The sequence below is a fragment of the Gymnoscopelus microlampas genome (assembly GCF_963454915.1).
Source record: "Gymnoscopelus microlampas genome assembly, chromosome: 7".
NCBI classification, from domain to species: domain Eukaryota; kingdom Metazoa; phylum Chordata; class Actinopteri; order Myctophiformes; family Myctophidae; genus Gymnoscopelus; species Gymnoscopelus microlampas.
In genome coordinates, this window is record NC_139944.1 from 11,898,515 (window position 1) to 11,915,911 (window position 17,397).

The 17,397-nt window shown below is 42.2% G+C and overlaps 2 protein-coding genes across 6 annotated transcripts in view; one reads left to right on the forward strand and one right to left on the reverse strand.

Moving 5' to 3' along the window:
- Window positions 1-895: 895 nt before the first annotated feature.
- Window positions 896-17,397, reverse strand: part of LOC311048964 (FYVE, RhoGEF and PH domain-containing protein 5-like) — a 32,655-nt gene continuing 16,153 nt past the window's right edge. Inside the window, exons 8-21 of one of the 5 annotated variants that reach the window (XM_084062357.1) lie at window positions 15,922-16,009; window positions 15,262-15,312; window positions 14,032-14,090; window positions 13,803-13,874; window positions 13,262-13,330; window positions 11,088-11,171; window positions 10,915-10,994; window positions 10,291-10,387; window positions 10,025-10,162; window positions 9,675-9,777; window positions 8,861-8,997; window positions 6,822-6,947; window positions 5,939-6,093; window positions 896-2,114 (exon numbers count right to left, since the gene is read on the reverse strand). In XM_084062357.1, coding sequence (XP_083918483.1) covers window positions 2,078-2,114; window positions 5,939-6,093; window positions 6,822-6,947; window positions 8,861-8,997; window positions 9,675-9,777; window positions 10,025-10,162; window positions 10,291-10,387; window positions 10,915-10,994; window positions 11,088-11,171; window positions 13,262-13,330; window positions 13,803-13,874; window positions 14,032-14,090; window positions 15,262-15,312; window positions 15,922-16,009 — 1,296 coding nt within the window. In that variant the 3' untranslated portion in view covers window positions 896-2,077. Of the gene's footprint in view, window positions 2,115-5,938; window positions 6,094-6,821; window positions 6,948-8,860; window positions 8,998-9,674; window positions 9,778-10,024; window positions 10,163-10,290; window positions 10,388-10,914; window positions 10,995-11,087; window positions 11,172-13,261; window positions 13,331-13,802; window positions 13,875-14,031; window positions 14,091-15,261; window positions 15,313-15,921; window positions 16,013-17,397 lie in introns of all 5 variants that reach the window. The other 4 variants (XM_084062360.1, XM_084062359.1, XM_084062358.1 and 1 more) reach the window with 4 other exon arrangements.
- On the forward strand, window positions 4,625-5,111 carry LOC311048966 (ATP synthase subunit delta, mitochondrial-like; the record flags this gene model as incomplete). The annotated part of the gene is made up of 1 exon (XM_084062362.1): window positions 4,625-5,111. Exon 1 carries the CDS (start codon window positions 4,629-4,631, stop codon window positions 5,109-5,111), a length of 483 nt encoding a protein of 160 aa, XP_083918488.1. The 5' UTR covers window positions 4,625-4,628.

A 17,397-nucleotide genomic window follows, 5' to 3' on the forward strand; every position in this document is an offset into this window, starting at 1 on the left:
TAGTGGCAGTTTTCTTTATGTAGCAACCATGTGGGTGGGTGGGTGGATCTAAATAGGCCACTGTGTTACCACACATGGTACAGTATGTATTTCATAACAGACTCAACACATTCGTCTGATAGGCTCATGCATGGCTGGTATAGCATGCACCTGCTGAGAGATGGACTGCACAGAGGATTGCAACACTGACATTGGTGTCATAATTTACAACTGATTTTACAATCGTCAGCCTGTTGTCCTGCAATGCTGAAGCCTGGTTCACGTATCGCGCGGAAATGGAAAATGTGTTGTGAGCTTGTAGATCTGCTATTTTAGGAAACTAAGCATTACTCAGAGTGCCATCTAGAGGACACAAGGAAGAATAATCAAGGCTACTCACAGGAATTCCGCTTTTACATGTCCATGACGCGAACTGCCTATTCCCATATTGTTGAAGCAAGGGGGCGGGGCTGGGAGAGTCAGCCCCACAGTCAAGGCACAGACTACTGTGCTGTTGACGGACAACGGATGCACGCTTATGAGAAACAACAAAAATAAAACCTGGCAAAAACAGTTGCGTGCATTAGTGCAAGATGAGGATAAAGGAAACATTCAGTCTAAATGTCCAGCTTGCTAATTCTCGCCTACTACTACTACTTTTGTATTTTAAATTTTAAATGTCTCTAAATATTATAAACTTTCAGGACAGCCTAAGTACAAATATCAGTTAAGTCATTATTCAGTCCGACTTCACTGTAGCCTATAGTAGCCTATTCATAAATAATGGCAAGGACTTTTTGTGCAAAAAGAAGAGAGATTTGCAGTAACCAGAGTTTGGCACACACTCTCTATTATACAGTAAGTGATAAAAGGCAGACTTATAGATTACTCTTTTAGGTTTATTCTCTTATATATCAGTGCAAATAAAGCAAATAATCAATCAAGCCTTTAAATGTATGTAATTACATTTACAGGCTCTTGCAAGACATCTGAAATACAGTACATGACAAACATACAAACACCTCTATACAGATAACACAATATCAATTATTTGCGAGCACCTGTGATTCAAAATATCAGGCATTGGGTGTAATGTAGTCTTTTTTTTCCCAAGTGGAAAATGATGTGGTGAAAACAAAGGCATAATAGTTGATCTTTTAACTGTGACGATCAGATAATAACTTCACCAGAATCAGGCAACATATGGCGGTCAGTTCAAATGATGATCAATTATTTTTGGCAACCTCAAATAAAACATACAGTAAAACTGTAATGTAGTGATGAGATGCTGACGTTATTCAGTTACATTTAACAATTGAGACAGAATTAACCACATGAGCCATATTTCAAAAATAGTGGAAATACCGTTGCAGATACATGTAGCTTAACAACAGGTTGCGAGCTTGTAGATCTGCTATTTTCGTCATTTATTTGCCTACAATGACATGGCCAAGATAGGGCCGCCAGGTTGAAACCACTTAACCCAGGCATCCCAATTTGGGGCATGTTATTATAGGCAAAAATAAAAACACATTTTGACGATTGCAGATCTACAAGATCACAAGGGAGCTTGTAGATCGGCTATATTTGAAAGAACATAGACTTTTTTGTGGTTCAGTGGTTAAGTGGTTAATCAATGTGTAAAAACGCACACAAAATCCAAATCAGTGAATAAACATCTCATCCGCCTACTCACTTCAAAATAATCTACCAGCTTTCCAGGGAATTAGAAATCCAAGTTGATCAACTTCTGGGGGAAATGCAGGTCACCTTAGTGGAATTTTCCAGATGGCTACATACAGTATCTGGGCCAACAGCTCTCTCCTGACTCCCAGCATTACACCTGCCGGAGGAGCCGTGGCTTGTAAACACTGGAGGGTGACATGACAAAGTAGGTGATCGTGTCCCCTCTCAAAGAACACGACGTCTTCCTTTCTTCAGATAAGTGTGGCCATCAACAATAACTATATTCATTGTCCTTCATCTTCCCCTTTTCTCTTCACATTCAGGTATTTGCATGGCGAGAAAAATGGCAGAATAGGAAAGGTAAAAAAGTAAGTGATGCATGGGCATTCAGTTCCATGTTCAGCGACCAGTGCTATAAAACTGTGGCTTCTTCCATGGCATTTACCCACCTGTAAAAAGAACAGATTTAATCATGTTATTATCATGACTTGCATGACATGAGTAATTCAGGCAAACAAAAAGTACAGCATCCTTCCAGTGTGGAACCCCACAGGTCCTGTGCCTGCCAGCATAACAGATGGACAACTACTAGTTGAGATATCTTTTAACATGTGGTCCTGAATTAGAAAGAAATTGAGAATGTATTATTATAGCTGGGGTACCCAGCACTGCCCGGGTTATTACGCGGGTGAAATAGGTACAAAGTACTTGGAAGCCAGTCTATGGCCAAATTCCAATACTCAAAATGTTCATCTTCACATCTTCTTCACATAACATTAATATTCAAAGTAAATCATTGCTGTTTGTTTGTTATATTTAACCTAGTGTACACTGTTAATAAACAAATAGCTGTGATTTAACGTTTGGACATTTACACTATATGAAGTCCACAACACAAGATGGTCACAAATTTTGGAAGGTCACCAATTTGCCCGTTCCACCGCCATGCTAGAGGACGGAGGAGTCGAGGAGGTCAAACATTTTGTATTGGAATTGGGCTTATGACATCATTAGTGTGATGTCAGTACTGGGATGTCTACAACAATGGTTCTTAAAGTGAGGTCTGGGGACACCCCCAGAGGTCCTTGAGGGGGCTCTAGTGGGTCCCTAGCAAAATGTGTTGTACCACTCTAACACTATACATATCGGGGATTTGAAAATAGCCAATCTTCAAGCTTCACAACGTGTCGTGATGCAACACGTTGTGAAGCTTGTAGATTTTTTATCTTGAAAAATCATTAAGATTTTGAAAAAAAATATATGATTTTAACAACTTAAGTCTTGTATGGGGGTCCCTGGCACATAATCATTTCAGATGGGGGTCCGCGGCCAAATAAAAAATATTTTTTTATTTTTTTTTCAATTAATTGCCGAAGTGCAGTAACCATGAATCAAACAGAAAAAAGGCTTTAAAGTATTTCAACTGGCCACCAATGGGTTATTGGTATATACGTGATATTGCACTAATATCTTGATGAGGTCATTGTTTATGAAATAAGTCAACAAATGTCTCCAAAAAAGTAGTTACAGCACTTTGTCTCTAACCGTTGTCAGAGTACTGGAGGCCAGTCCATGACATCTGTACAGAGTGCAGCTTGTGTCTCCATATTTGGACATGTCCAGACAAACAACTTCAACTTTATTCCACAGCTATTCTCAACCTGTTTTTTAAAACCTAGTCACATTCCAACTCGCTCTAACGATTGCCTAGTCCTTCTGGTTCCTTTTGCCAGTTCGGAACTGGGAAAGACTGCTTTCAGCTTTGGTGCACCTGATTCTTGGAACTTCTTGCAACAAGAGCTGAAATTGAATACCCTAGTATCTATTGGCCATTTTAGGAAATTATATAATAACCTTGCATTACCTGTATGCAACTGTTTTAACTGTTTGTTGTCAACATTATCGTTGTTGTTCTTGTTATTCTTATGTTATATTTACTAGAGGGTCGGGGCGCCCCTCCCCCCTAGCCGCTGCGCGGTGCTTTGTGTTTGTTGGTCTCTATAATATATAAAGCCATAATAGGAGATGTTCCCAATGGAGCTATGCCCAAATATGGAGTGTGTTGTCTGACCTCACTTGGGTCTCGTTGGGCGGTGGTCGGCGATGACGCTAAGGAACAACATGGCCGACTGTAATGTTGTGAGTTTGTGTTTGCCGCAATTAATTATGCTGCGAGGGGGCAGATGTGTGCTGAGCAGTATGAAGTGGCCTACAGACTGTGCGTAGTAATTCTGCACGTTGTGGCGTGTCTTGTTAGTGACATTGATATGTTGTTTTTGTGTTTAGTCCCACACAGTGGCAGTTTTTTTGGGGGGGTTTTGGGTTTAGAAATGTATATATATAAGATAAGATATGTGTGTAATCTCGGCATCATTGTAAATGAGGGTCTCTCTGAGAATCTTAAATAAAGGTTGAATGAATGAATGAATTTCAAGGACCCCCAGTGTTATACGCATTAGGCCACAGCTAGACACCCATTTGGTACCATTTTCTTTTATCTCTGGGGACCCCAATCTCAGTGGTGGAAAGTAACTATGTACATGGCACATGTACATCTGCTATTTTCAAATAGCTGATGTATATATTAAAGTACTCCTGTGGCCCATAGTCGCTTCTTTTGGGCTAGTTTTCCTAGACCTGGTTGCTTGTTTCTCTCACAGAATCTGGCAACATTGCTCCAGTGTGCACATCCTACTATAAATGCGTGAAAACTCTGACCGATATGACCATATATGGGCATATACAGTATACTGATGACATCAGGGAACTCCATATATGCGCATGATAAAAGGGGACACAGGCAAACAGACAAAAAACCCACAAATCCCCATATATTGAGGGCCCTGATGTCATCCATTTGATGTCATAGTGATCAGGCGCACACTGACTGACTTCACTCACACAAGGGCTTGGGGATCACTGTGAGATTTAAATGAATCCCGATTACAACCTATTTCACTAATATGATGGCGGCAAGGTTTCTCCGTCGTTCTCTCCCCGTGCTGAGGCACGCTCGCTGCTACGCTGAAGTAGCCACAGGCTCGCCTCAGATGTCCTTCACCTTCGCCTCTCCGACCCAGGTGTTCTTCAAGGAAGCCAGTGTCAAACAGGTTGACGTGCCCACGCTGACCGGGTCATTCGGTATCCTCCCCGCCCACGTGCCCACCCTGCAGGTGCTCAGGCCCGGGGTCGTCACGGTCTTCAATGACGACGGCTCCTCTGCCAAATACTTTGTGAGCAGCGGGTCGGTGACGGTCAACGCGGATTCTTCGGTACAGCTGCTAGCGGAGGAGGCTGTGCCCCTTGACCAGCTGGATATTGCGGCTGCAAAGGCCAACCTGGAGAAGGCCCGGCTCGACGTGTCCACTGTGTCCGAGGAGGCGGGCAGGGCAGAGGTTCAGATCTGCATAGAGGCCAACGAAGCCATCGTCAAGGCTCTGGAGTAGACCTGTGGTAGCCTTTTGTGTTGCTTTGAAGGAACTGACAACCATGTTTATCTGTTTCCCAGCTTAGTCAGGTCAGTAACCGCAACAGTTCGTGCTTTTAAAAAGAAAACGTCATAGTACTGCCATAGTCTGGGCTGGACTCCATATTTGGACATGCCTGGCACGGAACTCCATATATGGGCATAAAGTCCAAAACACAAACATATAACACAGACAGACAGATGGGTACAACGGGTACTCTGACAACGGGTAATGCATACCCGCGTGGGACATGCACTTCCAACTTGCATGGTTGCCGACTTGCACAGTTCCCGAGTAGGCCGGTGACCATACAGTATGCATATAGTTTTGAAGCATCGACTGACGATGTAAAAGTACTCATTTATCCAAAGAGTAAGAATATAAAGAACCGCCTACAAATCCACTACAATTCTCAGGCGTAGAAATGACTACGACTACTGTACATCTACCATTACACATGCGTCTGCATGACCGACGGCGCACATAATCAGCATCAGTCACGTCATGTTGCATTGGATTTTGCATTTCTAAGATTACTTTTGGGACTTTTTACCTTTATTACGATAGCACAGTTACAGTAAGAATGACAGGAAACAGGGGAGAGAAATGAGGAGAGACACAAAGCAAATCCCCCACAGGGCTCGGGAATCGAACCCGGGACACGCTATCAAGGCATCAGAGTTTACGGCTAAGTGGTACACGCCTTAACCACTCGACCATCGCCGCCCCCAGATCTTTTATTTCTGTAGGGAAGTTAGTAAAAAAAAAACACTTCTGAAATCCAAGGGGATTTTTGTTCTTCTCACCTCTGGGCTGTGTGGTTATCCTCAGCCTTGAAGGTGTAATACAGAGTCTTTTTGTGGTAGAGTTGGAACTCGGTGGTCTCCTCCGCCCCGGGCTGTCTGTCAGGGTGTCTCACTGTGAAGCCCAGCAGAGGCAGACTCTCAGACGCCACCTGCTCCTGGACCAAGACCAGACAAATAAAGAAACATTGTGATTGTTTGACGTGTCAATTTATCCTTTTATACGTTTGTCATTCCGAAAGTGTAAAAGTTTAACGAAATGGACGCTTCACTGTGGACGTTACAGTTTTTTTCATGCAGTTAATGGGCCTGAAAATTAACATTACCAACATCAAGTACATCAACACAGAACGCAAATAAAGCGATAAAGCAATGCAATTTTTTATTCTAAAAGAGGTTGATATTTCAACGCGACTAGCCGACTACGCGAAAAAAGCATCAACCTGTTTATTATATGCTCTGATTTTGGGGGGTCAAAAAAGGTACTTGCGGCCCATAGAAATGGGTCCGCGACCATAAAATTATTTCCCACCTAGTGTTTAAGAAACACTGAACAATATCATAGTTCTGATGCGATTTTAATGTGGTTTATTCCTGTAAAGACCTTAAGCGATGTTCCCTGTGAGTGCGTGTGCGCGCGCGCGCGCGCGTGCGTGTGTGTGTGTGTGTGTGTGAGCATGTGCGTGTGCGTGCGTGCGTGCGTGCGTGCGTGCGTGCGTGCGTGCGTGCGTGCGTGCGTGCGTGCGTGCGTGCGTGCGTGCGTGCGTGCGTGCGTGTGTGCGAGCGCGTGCGTGTGTGCGTGTGCGTGTGTGTGCGCGTGTGCGTGTGTGTGTGTGCGTGCGTGTGTGTGTGTTTAGGTATAAGGGGAGAGTACATTCCCCCTCACCTCTCTGGCCCGGTAGGTGTAAAGCACCTTGTCTTTGAGGAGGAACCACAGCCTCTTCCAGTTCTTTTTGCTTCTCTTACTGCGCTGCAGGTTGCCACTTATGGAACCTTCATCTGACACCGTCACCTGGGCAACAAGGAGAGCTCTCATGAGGAACGTTAAACTTAAACTTTTTAGCTTGAGACCCAAAAGAGAAATGTGACGTCTAACCAGGATCCAAACTAGTGAAAGTAGCAGATGTACAAGCTCACAACTAATTCTTAAGTTTAAAAAATGATATAATAATAATGGAATTTCTTTGATTTATTTTTTATTTTATTTTAATTAAATTGTTTTTTTAAAGTTTGTTTTGGGGGGGAAATTTTAAATCTTGTGAAATAACAAAATATTATCAAATTTATTATAATTTATTATAATTTTTATTAAGACCCATGAAAATGGGTCCACAACTCAAATATTAGTCCTGACCGACTGTATGGGAAACACTGCTACATACCAGTGGTTTTCAAACCTTTGAATTTCAATTGGTATTCATTAGGCCACGGAACCTGTAACTCTTGTGCACAAATGGAACCATTTGTACTCTCTCTGAGTTACAGACCTGTAAAGGTTTGGTTACTATCAATAATTTATCTGGGCACCTCCTGGAATCCTCTCAAGGACCTGTGGCGGTCCCCGAACCCCACTTTGAAAACCACTGCTTTTTACAGTATTTTTTGGTCCGTACTTGGTCTCCTCCGTTTCTCCCTGAACATCGAATCTCTTCGCTGAAAATGGCAGATCTATAAGCTCAAGACGCGCGGCGTCGTGAGTTTGTAGATCGGCCATTTTCGCCATGGGTATTATGATATGCCCAGAATAGAGACTCCAAGGTTCATATGGTTAAAGCGGCAAGCTTAATCAATACTTCATCATACTGGATGACAGTGTCACTTTCCAAAAACAACTGATCTACAAGCTAATAATGTGCCACATCTGTTCTTTTCGGCAAGTGACACAAAGCAACATAATCGTACGACAGAGTTTAAGTTAGCTAAATATAGATATTCTTATATGATATAGTATATACATACCATTCAAAACAAAACACATTTTTAATTTGAGTGAAAATTGGGCCAAATTGATAGTGAATGTTGAAAACCAGGACATTTCAGTGTTTTAGAGATATTTGTCAAGACTCGGGACCAGCTTGAAACTGGGACAATCCCAGACAAACCAGGATGTCTGGTCACTGTATATGTTAACCCCCCAAGTTAAATAACAATCAACAAAGAAGACACACATCCTAATGCCTAAAAAGTGGTGCTGGATCAGAAAATAGTGATACCATAAGTCAAAAGGACTGTGCTCAGACACCAACTACTTCCCATTAGAAGGACTTTTATTTCAACAGTAATGTGTCAAGCACAAAGCTGTAAACAGGTCACCCATATATGACATTTATATATTATAGGCTACAACACCACAACTGATAATTAAATTGTTAAAAATCTATAGGCCCGGACTGCTGGCCTAGCGATTCGGGTACTTATAGGCTCTAATGCAGCCTGACAGTGCATCGCGGGTTCGACTCCCGTTCCCGTCGATCTTTACTGCATGTCTCTCCCCATCTCTCTCTCCCTGTTTCCTGTCCATCTCCACTGTTCACTATCAATGAATACATGTGTAAATGTAATGCTGATTGAATAATAATTTCTCCCTTAATTTGCATGGCTGACTAGATCACATCATCGAAAATGAAACACATTAACCCTGTCGTCGCTATTATGGGCATGTCATCGAAGGCATATAGGCCTACTGTACAGTATATGCTTACTTTATACACGTCTTACGCCGGTGTTGTGCAGGAAAAAATAGCAGATCTACAAGCTCACAATGCATCACATCGTGCAATGCATTGACAGCTTGTGGATCAGCTATTTTCATCGCATACAGGTGTCAATGTTTAAGTGGTTAATTCCCACTAGCTGTACTGTGAACATGATATTGCATATATCTCCATCATGAGGCCATAGAAGCGTTAATCTTTAGGGTTATACCTGGGTCAGGGAGGCAGTGCCTTTCCGATGTCTCCAAAGGGTAGGAGGGTGAATGTTCTGGAACACAGCGGAGAGAGGACGACTGGATCGGTTTAACCGAGGACTGTTTTTAGCTGTCAATGCAGACACATCCCCCCCTGCACAAAGAGAGACAGAGAGAGACAGAGAGACAGTTGAAGGAGATACAAGTGACATTTTTTTTAAATACGTGTTAAATAGATAATAATATATTGTTCATTAACAGGTGTCTTACCATCTCTCCAGCTCTTTAGTAAAAGAAGATGGTCGGAATACCAATTTGACCAATCAGTCGAGAGAACTCGTACAATATACAGGATAAACAAGTGATATTGGTTGAAAGTGATGAAACGGAAGAAATATGTTTTGACACAATTGGAACTGAAAAATTATCTTTGTGGGGTTCACTCTCCTGATTGGATTCAATTGGTGTCCTGACCTAGCCTGACACTCAGCCTGAATTTTCATTTCGTTTCACTCCATTATTCAGTCTGAAAGCCCTCTCAATGCAGCCGATTGCTGAGATGTTGTTTTTTTTTCAAAGACTCTTTGGCGATTGGTTCATACTGGATTATCCCGATCCCGATTCGTCTAACAGATTTTCAACCGAGGCTGACACCTCCTATGAGAGCGTCACCAGACCAGAATCGCCTGAACATATTTTTTAATGGGCATGGCTAGCGATTCACAGGCTGGAGCCAGGCTAGTCCTGACCTGAAAAAGTTATTTCTGTTTACTAAGGAGCATCACTGCAGATGCAGGTAGAGCGAGAGGAGGAACAGAGTGAGTTGTGTACCTTTCTTCTTGAGTTGGTTGTAACAGTGGTCACACACTTTGGCCATGCGATCTCTCATGTACTTCAGGGGGTACCGGTTCCGACAGCAGCTCCTGCAAACAATCTACATCATGACAAAAAAGGACATTTCAGGTTCCAGTCACAAGAGAGAATGACACACAAACGAACGGAGCGCCACCCTCCCTGCTCTGTCCGGAGGTACAGTTTCTGTCGTAGATGATCTGTGTGTGTGTGTGTGTGTGTGTGTGTGTGTGTGTGTGTGTGTGTGTGTGTGTGTGTGTGTGTGTGTGTGTGTGTGTGTGTGTGTGTGTGTGTGTGTGTGTGTGTGTGTTTTCGAGTGTGTTACTAACCCTGCCACAGGCATGGCAGTGGTGTCTACGCAGAGTCAGGCCGAAATCTGAATTGCAGCTCATACACATCATCACATGAGACACCGGGACGAGTGTCGGGGCCTTCTCACCTAGAGACAACCACAGACGCTCTCTAGCCTGGAACACACACACACACACACACACACACACACACACACACACACACACACACACACGTGTACAACAGATGCCTTCATAACACAGATAATTACGCACACGGGCAGACAAGTGGCGCTCTTTCTCACCTCGGCTGGACAGCTATTAAAAACGGTAGGTCCTCTTGTATGGTCGGCTACTGTCCTGCTCAGAGAGTAGAACCAGTCCTCTCTCTCGTTGCACGAGCTGAACACAAAACGGCACAGAACATCACTACTGAGGGCGTAGACATTTAAGGGTGCATTTGGTTCCATTTGTACACTGTCAGATATACAAATGAACACAGGAATGTACTGTGTAAATCACCGCCAGTGGTCCTTGAGGGGGTTCCAGGGGGTCCCCAGCCCAAATTAATAGTTAGGAACCAAATTGACCCTTATGTGTCTGTAACTAAATAATTAAATAAACACTGATGATGATGATACAGTGTAGTTTGGGACCCTCAAGAAATCAAAATGGTTGAGTCCCTGCCATATCTTTTCAAAAGGGGGTCCGTGGGCTAATATGTGTCAATTTGAGGGTCCTTGACGTGAAAAAGGTTGAAAACCACTGGTGTAAACTACAGTACTATAATAGAATATGAAACTGTTCTATGTCTTGCTAGTTTGCTAGTTTTTGACAACATTTTATATGAACTTTGTTTTTAATTCATTTGGTTTAAAAGCCACTAACGTAGGAAACAGGATATAAGACAGTTACACGTTGTGACGCACCTTGCTGACAACGTGATGGAAATGTCGGTTGCATCAATCTTCAGGCCATTCTGGACATTGTCTATGACAGGTTTACTGACCTGAAATATCAGTGAGTTGTATTTATGTATCAAATATCAGACGTGATGAGATGTGAAGAAAAGAGAGTGAGAGCAACTACTATCCAAAGCTACCTTCATCCCTGTGAGTGAGAGAGTGTTCTTCAATCTGTACTTCCCATCTTGCTGGGGGTAGGTATACAGCAACACATCGTTCATCTGAAAGATACAAAGAGATATCACACAATTATTTAACCGCCCGAAGAAAAATATATTGCTTCAGACAGTCCTTGAACGATGGCTGCTGTGTGTGCATGCAGCACGTCGCCACTTGGTGGCACTCTAAGCTTGACTTTGATCTTCAAACGTGTGACCATTGGCTCATGGTCAAAGGAAATCCTGACTATGTCAGTTCCTTAAAGAGAAGATAATTAGCTCAATATATCATCTTGTTTGACAACAATTGTACAGCATATATGTGCAATAGCACTTTTTGTTTTTTTAATTCTAGACAAAATAGTGACACAGAACTCCACAAAGTCCTTCTAAAGAATGCATAGCTTAGGTAAACCATTTCACTTTTAATCATTTAACTGAGATAAAAGCAACTTTAATAGCACAATGCATCACTGTATTATCCTTACTTCTCGGTGCAGTGGGGGGGCATTGACTTGTTCTCTGTAAATCTTTAGGAATACAAGCTGTGGGTTTACTGTTGGTTGTGACCTCCTGAGAGAAATAAGAGCTTTAACCACTTGAACCCCGGCATGCCTATTCTGGGAGAACGTTCGCCAAAAATAGCAGATCTACAAGCTCACAACGCGCCACATTGTGACGCGTTGTGAGCTTGTAGATCGGCTATTTTTGACGAAGAGATTTGGTGTCGACGAAAAAAAAGCGGAGTTGTAACTCAGGTCGTTTTTTTCTACAAAGAATAGAGGATTAAGATGCATTTTTATTAGTGACCAGTCTGGAGCATAGAACTTGAACATGACAGAGGAGTACAAGGGAGTGTTCTCTGATTGTGGACCTTTCTCTCTTGTTATCGTGGAAACGTGCATCTTTAGTACAGGCTGCCATCTTTCTCTTTGTTTCTCAGTCTTTTTGTGTGTGTCTCTCGTGAGGTGGAGAATGCACTATTGGCAAGGCTACAGAGATTTCTCGCCCTGCCTGCCCGGCGATGAAGAATGTCCCGTCTCACATTGTTATTCTGTTTAGTCTTATGGCTTTATAAATGACATCCCTCTGCTCTCCCTTTCTTCTCTGTCTGCTCAGTGTTGTCTTACAGGGGTGAAGGATGACGGTCATTTGACAAAAGCGCATGGGGCTGCATAAGCGGATAGTTTATATTTTTTAACACCTTCAACATAGCTTGTAGCACTATATACGCATAGTCGTGATAAGTAGGAATGCAGACTTTTTTTGAAGTGTTAGCTTAGCTTAAGATGAATTTGGCTAAGAGAGTAGGTGAGAGTTCACACCGACCCATGTTGGTCATTTAGTGTTTAAAGCCTAATTTATTCTTCATCCCACGCCGGAAATAACTGAGACTTTCAAGCTAACAATCTGTGGTGGAAAGTAACTAAGTACGTTTACTGAAATTAGTGCATTTAAGTATAATTTGGAGGTACTTTTCCTTTATTTTATTGTACTGTACAATATTCATTTGACAGCTTAATTACTAATTAATTTGCAGATTTAGAACATTATTATAAAATGTGCATGAACTAAGCCCTATTTTATACTTGGACTAATCAAAAATAGCTGATCTACAAGCTTGTGAGCGTGTAGATCTGCTATCTTCGATACAATTTGACAAATATTGTCAAATTTGAGTACTTTTACTTTGGTCCTTTTTTGATGCCAATATTTTTGTTCTTTTGAACAAAGACTGTTTCCTTGTAAAAGAGTATTCTTATATTCTGGTATTGCTACATGAGTACTTCTTTCACCACTGCTAACAATGCGGCGAGGACACAGTATAAATTAGGCTTAAGGAGTTTCTCTTGACCTTCCCTGTGCTGTCAATAAAGCCCTGGCTCAGGAAGTCGACGTTCAGAAACATCCTGACAGGAAGCCCTGCTCTCAATCCCATAGTCTAGACATACAAACAGAGCCACCAGAAAACATCTGACTTTAGCCTTTACACCGCTATTAGATATAAAAGCCAAATGCGTTATCTTGCATCGCAAAGAAGGTGTTGCGATAATTCAAATAAATAAATAAGAGCATACACAGTATGACCACTAGTTAGGGTGACTTAATTTGTTTAGCTGAGCGTCACGCTGCAAACAGGAAGTGACATTTACCAGAAACAGATGGCGAGGCTGTCTGCTCTTCCTGCTGACCTTCATCAGAGTTCCCTCCTTTATAAATACCTGGGAACACATCAACATACAGCGCACACACACACATGCTAAAACAGAGCTACATACTGTACCATTCACACCACGGAACATGTGCAATGTTTGTTCAACCATTTAAACCCTTTATACTTCGTCGTATGAAAAATTGTGAAAATAGCCGACCTACGAGCTCGTAGATCTACTATTTTCTGTATTTTTGACATTTTGGAATTTCAGAGTTTATTAGAAATTGTTAATTTTGAACATTATTTAAATGTTTTGCCTATAATGACATGCTCAAAATAGGAAGGCCAGTTTGAGAGTCGTATAAACCGGGCCTCCGGACCAGCTGCTCTCCACCAGCCACCCCAACGCAGAGAGAGAAGCAGGGGGATTCCCAGCTGACTGGTGGGATAAAGGCCAACACTGGGGTGGTGGAGGGCAGGAGGGCTGGGCTCCTGGCACCATACGATGGCAGAGAAACAATGCTGTTATCATAGCCTACCCTGCCAGGCTGCAGCAGGCCCCTCTGGCCACGTACACTGTACTCTATGTTGACCAGACGCAACAGGTTCTCCTGAGAGGACATGATACGAGAGAGGGAGAGAGAGAGAGGCAGAGAGAGAGACAGAGAGAGACAGAGAGAGAGGACAAAGCAGAAGAAAGCTTTAGAATGGTTTTATGTTTTACAAGGCAATGTATGAATCAATCATGTGCCCGCATCTGACACTCACCCCGTGTTTCAAACTGTCATTGGCTTGATCCGCAATGCCAGACACTGTCACCACAGCAGCTGGGAGAGAGACAGAAAGAGAAACAGAGAGAGAGAGACCTTATGTTACGAGGTGATTATGATTTACAATCACACTTTGTCTTTCGTCTGTCTCCTTATGAATCGACCAGGACTTTTGGGTCCAATACCGTGTCGCAGACCACCAATTACAGATGATTTGACTGATATACTTGAAATCAATTTGAAGCAAACAAATAAATAAAAAGACACGTTGTGAGCTTATAAATCTGCTATTTTTGAACACTTTTTTAAACTTTCATGTATGACATGCCCAAAATAGGGATGCCAGGTTGAAAGTGCTTAAAAATCGGGACACATACTTGCCGATATTGATATCTTAATAAAAGTCAAATATATTGGTCTGGCTCTACCCCTGCATTCCCCCACTGTAGTGAGCAGGGGGCCTGGGAGTGTCTAAACATCTGGCTTGGAATTCACTTCCTTATCTTAGATAATAATAACAACAACAACAACAACAACAACAACAAAAATAATAGCTTGAATTTATATAGCGCCTTTCATGAACCCAAGGACGCTTTACATCAAAAAACAATGAACAAACCAACAAACAAACAAACAAACAAACAAAACAACAAACAACTAGTTGCCATAAGTCCCAGAGATAGGGTTACTGCAACTGGCCTCATCATGAATTACACATACTGTGCTCAGGTAGAAGAACTAGAGCCAGACCTGGCCAAAATACAGCATTGCTCATTATATTACTTTTTTGACAACATCGGTATCTGCAATTGTTATTTTTTTAATTAAATTGTTTTACAAAGTATTGGCGAAAACATCAGTAGTCTCTCAAGATAGATCCTGCATCTTTTAATGTTTTACTGAATGGGTTCCCAGATTGAAACATCTGTTATCAGTGGTTTAGGACTCTTTAGGACTCTCTCTTTAGGATTCTAAGGAAAATTGGGATCGGCAACGGACGGACGGAAATAAACAGCCTCAAAACGTCTCTCTCCTGACTGTGTATCCATGCCAAATGAGCCCTGATAAATTCCCCGTGAGGTCGTAAACACTTTGAACCAGGCCATGAATAACAGGGAATGCAGAGCGAGCTTTAATTTCTCCCGTTAATGGCCGTTAGAGACATGATGAGTGCCCTGCCGTGAGCTGTCGTACCAACGCTCTACGGCGAGATGCTGCTGTACTGTACCTTGGGTGTCTTCATACTCCTTGGAGTCTGGAGAGAGGTTGTTTAGGTAATCTGGAAGAGGAATTAAATGAGCACATCACAATAGAGAATCATACAGTTAATGAATGAAGTATAATCAAATATATAATGAGGTATAATCAGTACAGCCGTGGTAAGACAGTTAATTACTAATAACTATAATGATTAATTATGTAATAACTATGTCAGTTGAGGTGAATCTCTCCACGCCAGGGGTCTTCGACATTTTTCAGGCCAAGGACCCCTTAGCTGAGAGAGAGATGAAGCAGGGACCCCACAATATATTGGATACATTCATGCTAAATGTGTGTTTTCAGACATTTAACGGCTTAAAACCCTCAAAACTTGACCTTTGGCTCTGTACTTGGTCAGCTCTTTCCTCCCTCGACACACCTCTTCGCCGAAAATAGCCGATCTACAAGCTCACAACGCGTCGCAGACGCGTTGTGAGCTTGTAGATCTGCTATTTTCCCGCTAATGTTCCCCCCAGAATATGGATGCGAGGATTATAGTGGTTAATGTAAAAAATACCAAAAATAAAGTTCCTATCACACAAAGATTTGACGGCCGCCTCCTACAATATCTCTGAGGACCCCCTTGTTAAAGACCCCTGCTCTACGTCAGTCACAAATGAAGACTCACCGGTGAGGAGCATGCGGTACTGAGCCACGCGCACCACCACCTGGAGGAGCTGATGTTTGAGAGAGATGTTCTCCCCAGCTGGGCTCTGCTGCTGAGACACACACACACACACATAAAACACATTAACTCACATTTAACCCTAACCAGTGGTGGAAAAAAGTACTCAAATGTTTTACTTAAGTAAAAGTATCAATACTGCAATGTAGAAATACGCTGTTACAAGTAAAAGTCAGGAATTCAACATTTCCTAAAAGTACAAAAGTATGGGTATCAAAATGTACTTAATGTACCAAAAGTAAAGGTACTCATTATGCAGAATGTCCCATTTCACAAGTCTTCAAATGTATAAAATGTATAAAAAATCTTTTCAAAATAGCAGATCTACAAGCTCGGCTCACAATGCGTGAGCTCACAATGCAATTGTGATATTTTTTTAAATATCGGCTATTTTCAAATGGTCAAAATGCATATAGGGCTGAAGTGGGTAATGTATGTTTTGTAATAATAATGCAAATCTACAAATTAACCAGTAACTTAAGTTTCCAAATAATTGTAGTGGAGTACAATATTTGCCTCTGAGATGTAGTGGAGTAGAAGTAAAAGTACTGAAAATTGGAAATACTCCAGTAAAGTAAAAGTACCTTAAAAATTTACAGTAGTTGAGTAAATGTACTTAGTTACTTTACACCACTGACCCTAACCCCAATGCATGATGGTATGTAGGGGTCTGGGATAGTGACCATCGGTTGTACCAATGGAGGAGGTGGTTGTACCCTACCTTTCACGATTTCACAGTGAGTCTCAATCCATAAAGGGTATAAAAGTATCACTACACCTTTACATTCAGACACCACTACAAAATAATTTGGCTGGCCAATTGAAACACTTTAAAGCGTTTTTGTTTTAGCATCTTGATTCTTTGCGTACTAGTTAGTGCACTTTGGCTTTGTAGGGCAGTATACATTGAGTAGAGTGATATCAGACACATACAGAGAGAGAGAGAGAGAGAGAGAGAGAAAGAGAGAGAAAAAAAAAGAGAGAGAGAGAGAGAGAGAGAGAGAGAGAGAGAGAGAGAGAGAAGCAGTGGGAATAGAAAATTATACAGCAAAGGCCCTTTCAGCACAATCACAGGTCAGTTGTAAAAGTGGAAGGAGGGACCAATAACAGAATGCTGGTCAGCACTTGTGCCTTGCGGAACATCAACTGTGTGTGTGTGTGTGTGTGTGTGTGTGTGTGTGTGTGTGTGTGTGTGTGTGTGTGTGTGTGTGTGTGTGTGTGTGTGTGTGTGTGTGTGTGTGTGTGTGTGTGTCTACCCTTCCCTTTGCTCTCTCTATCTCAACATGCACTACTGCACCCCCCCACCCCCCCCCACCCCCCCCCCACACACACACACACACACACACACACACACACACACACACACACACACACACACACACACACACACACACACACACACACACACACACACACACA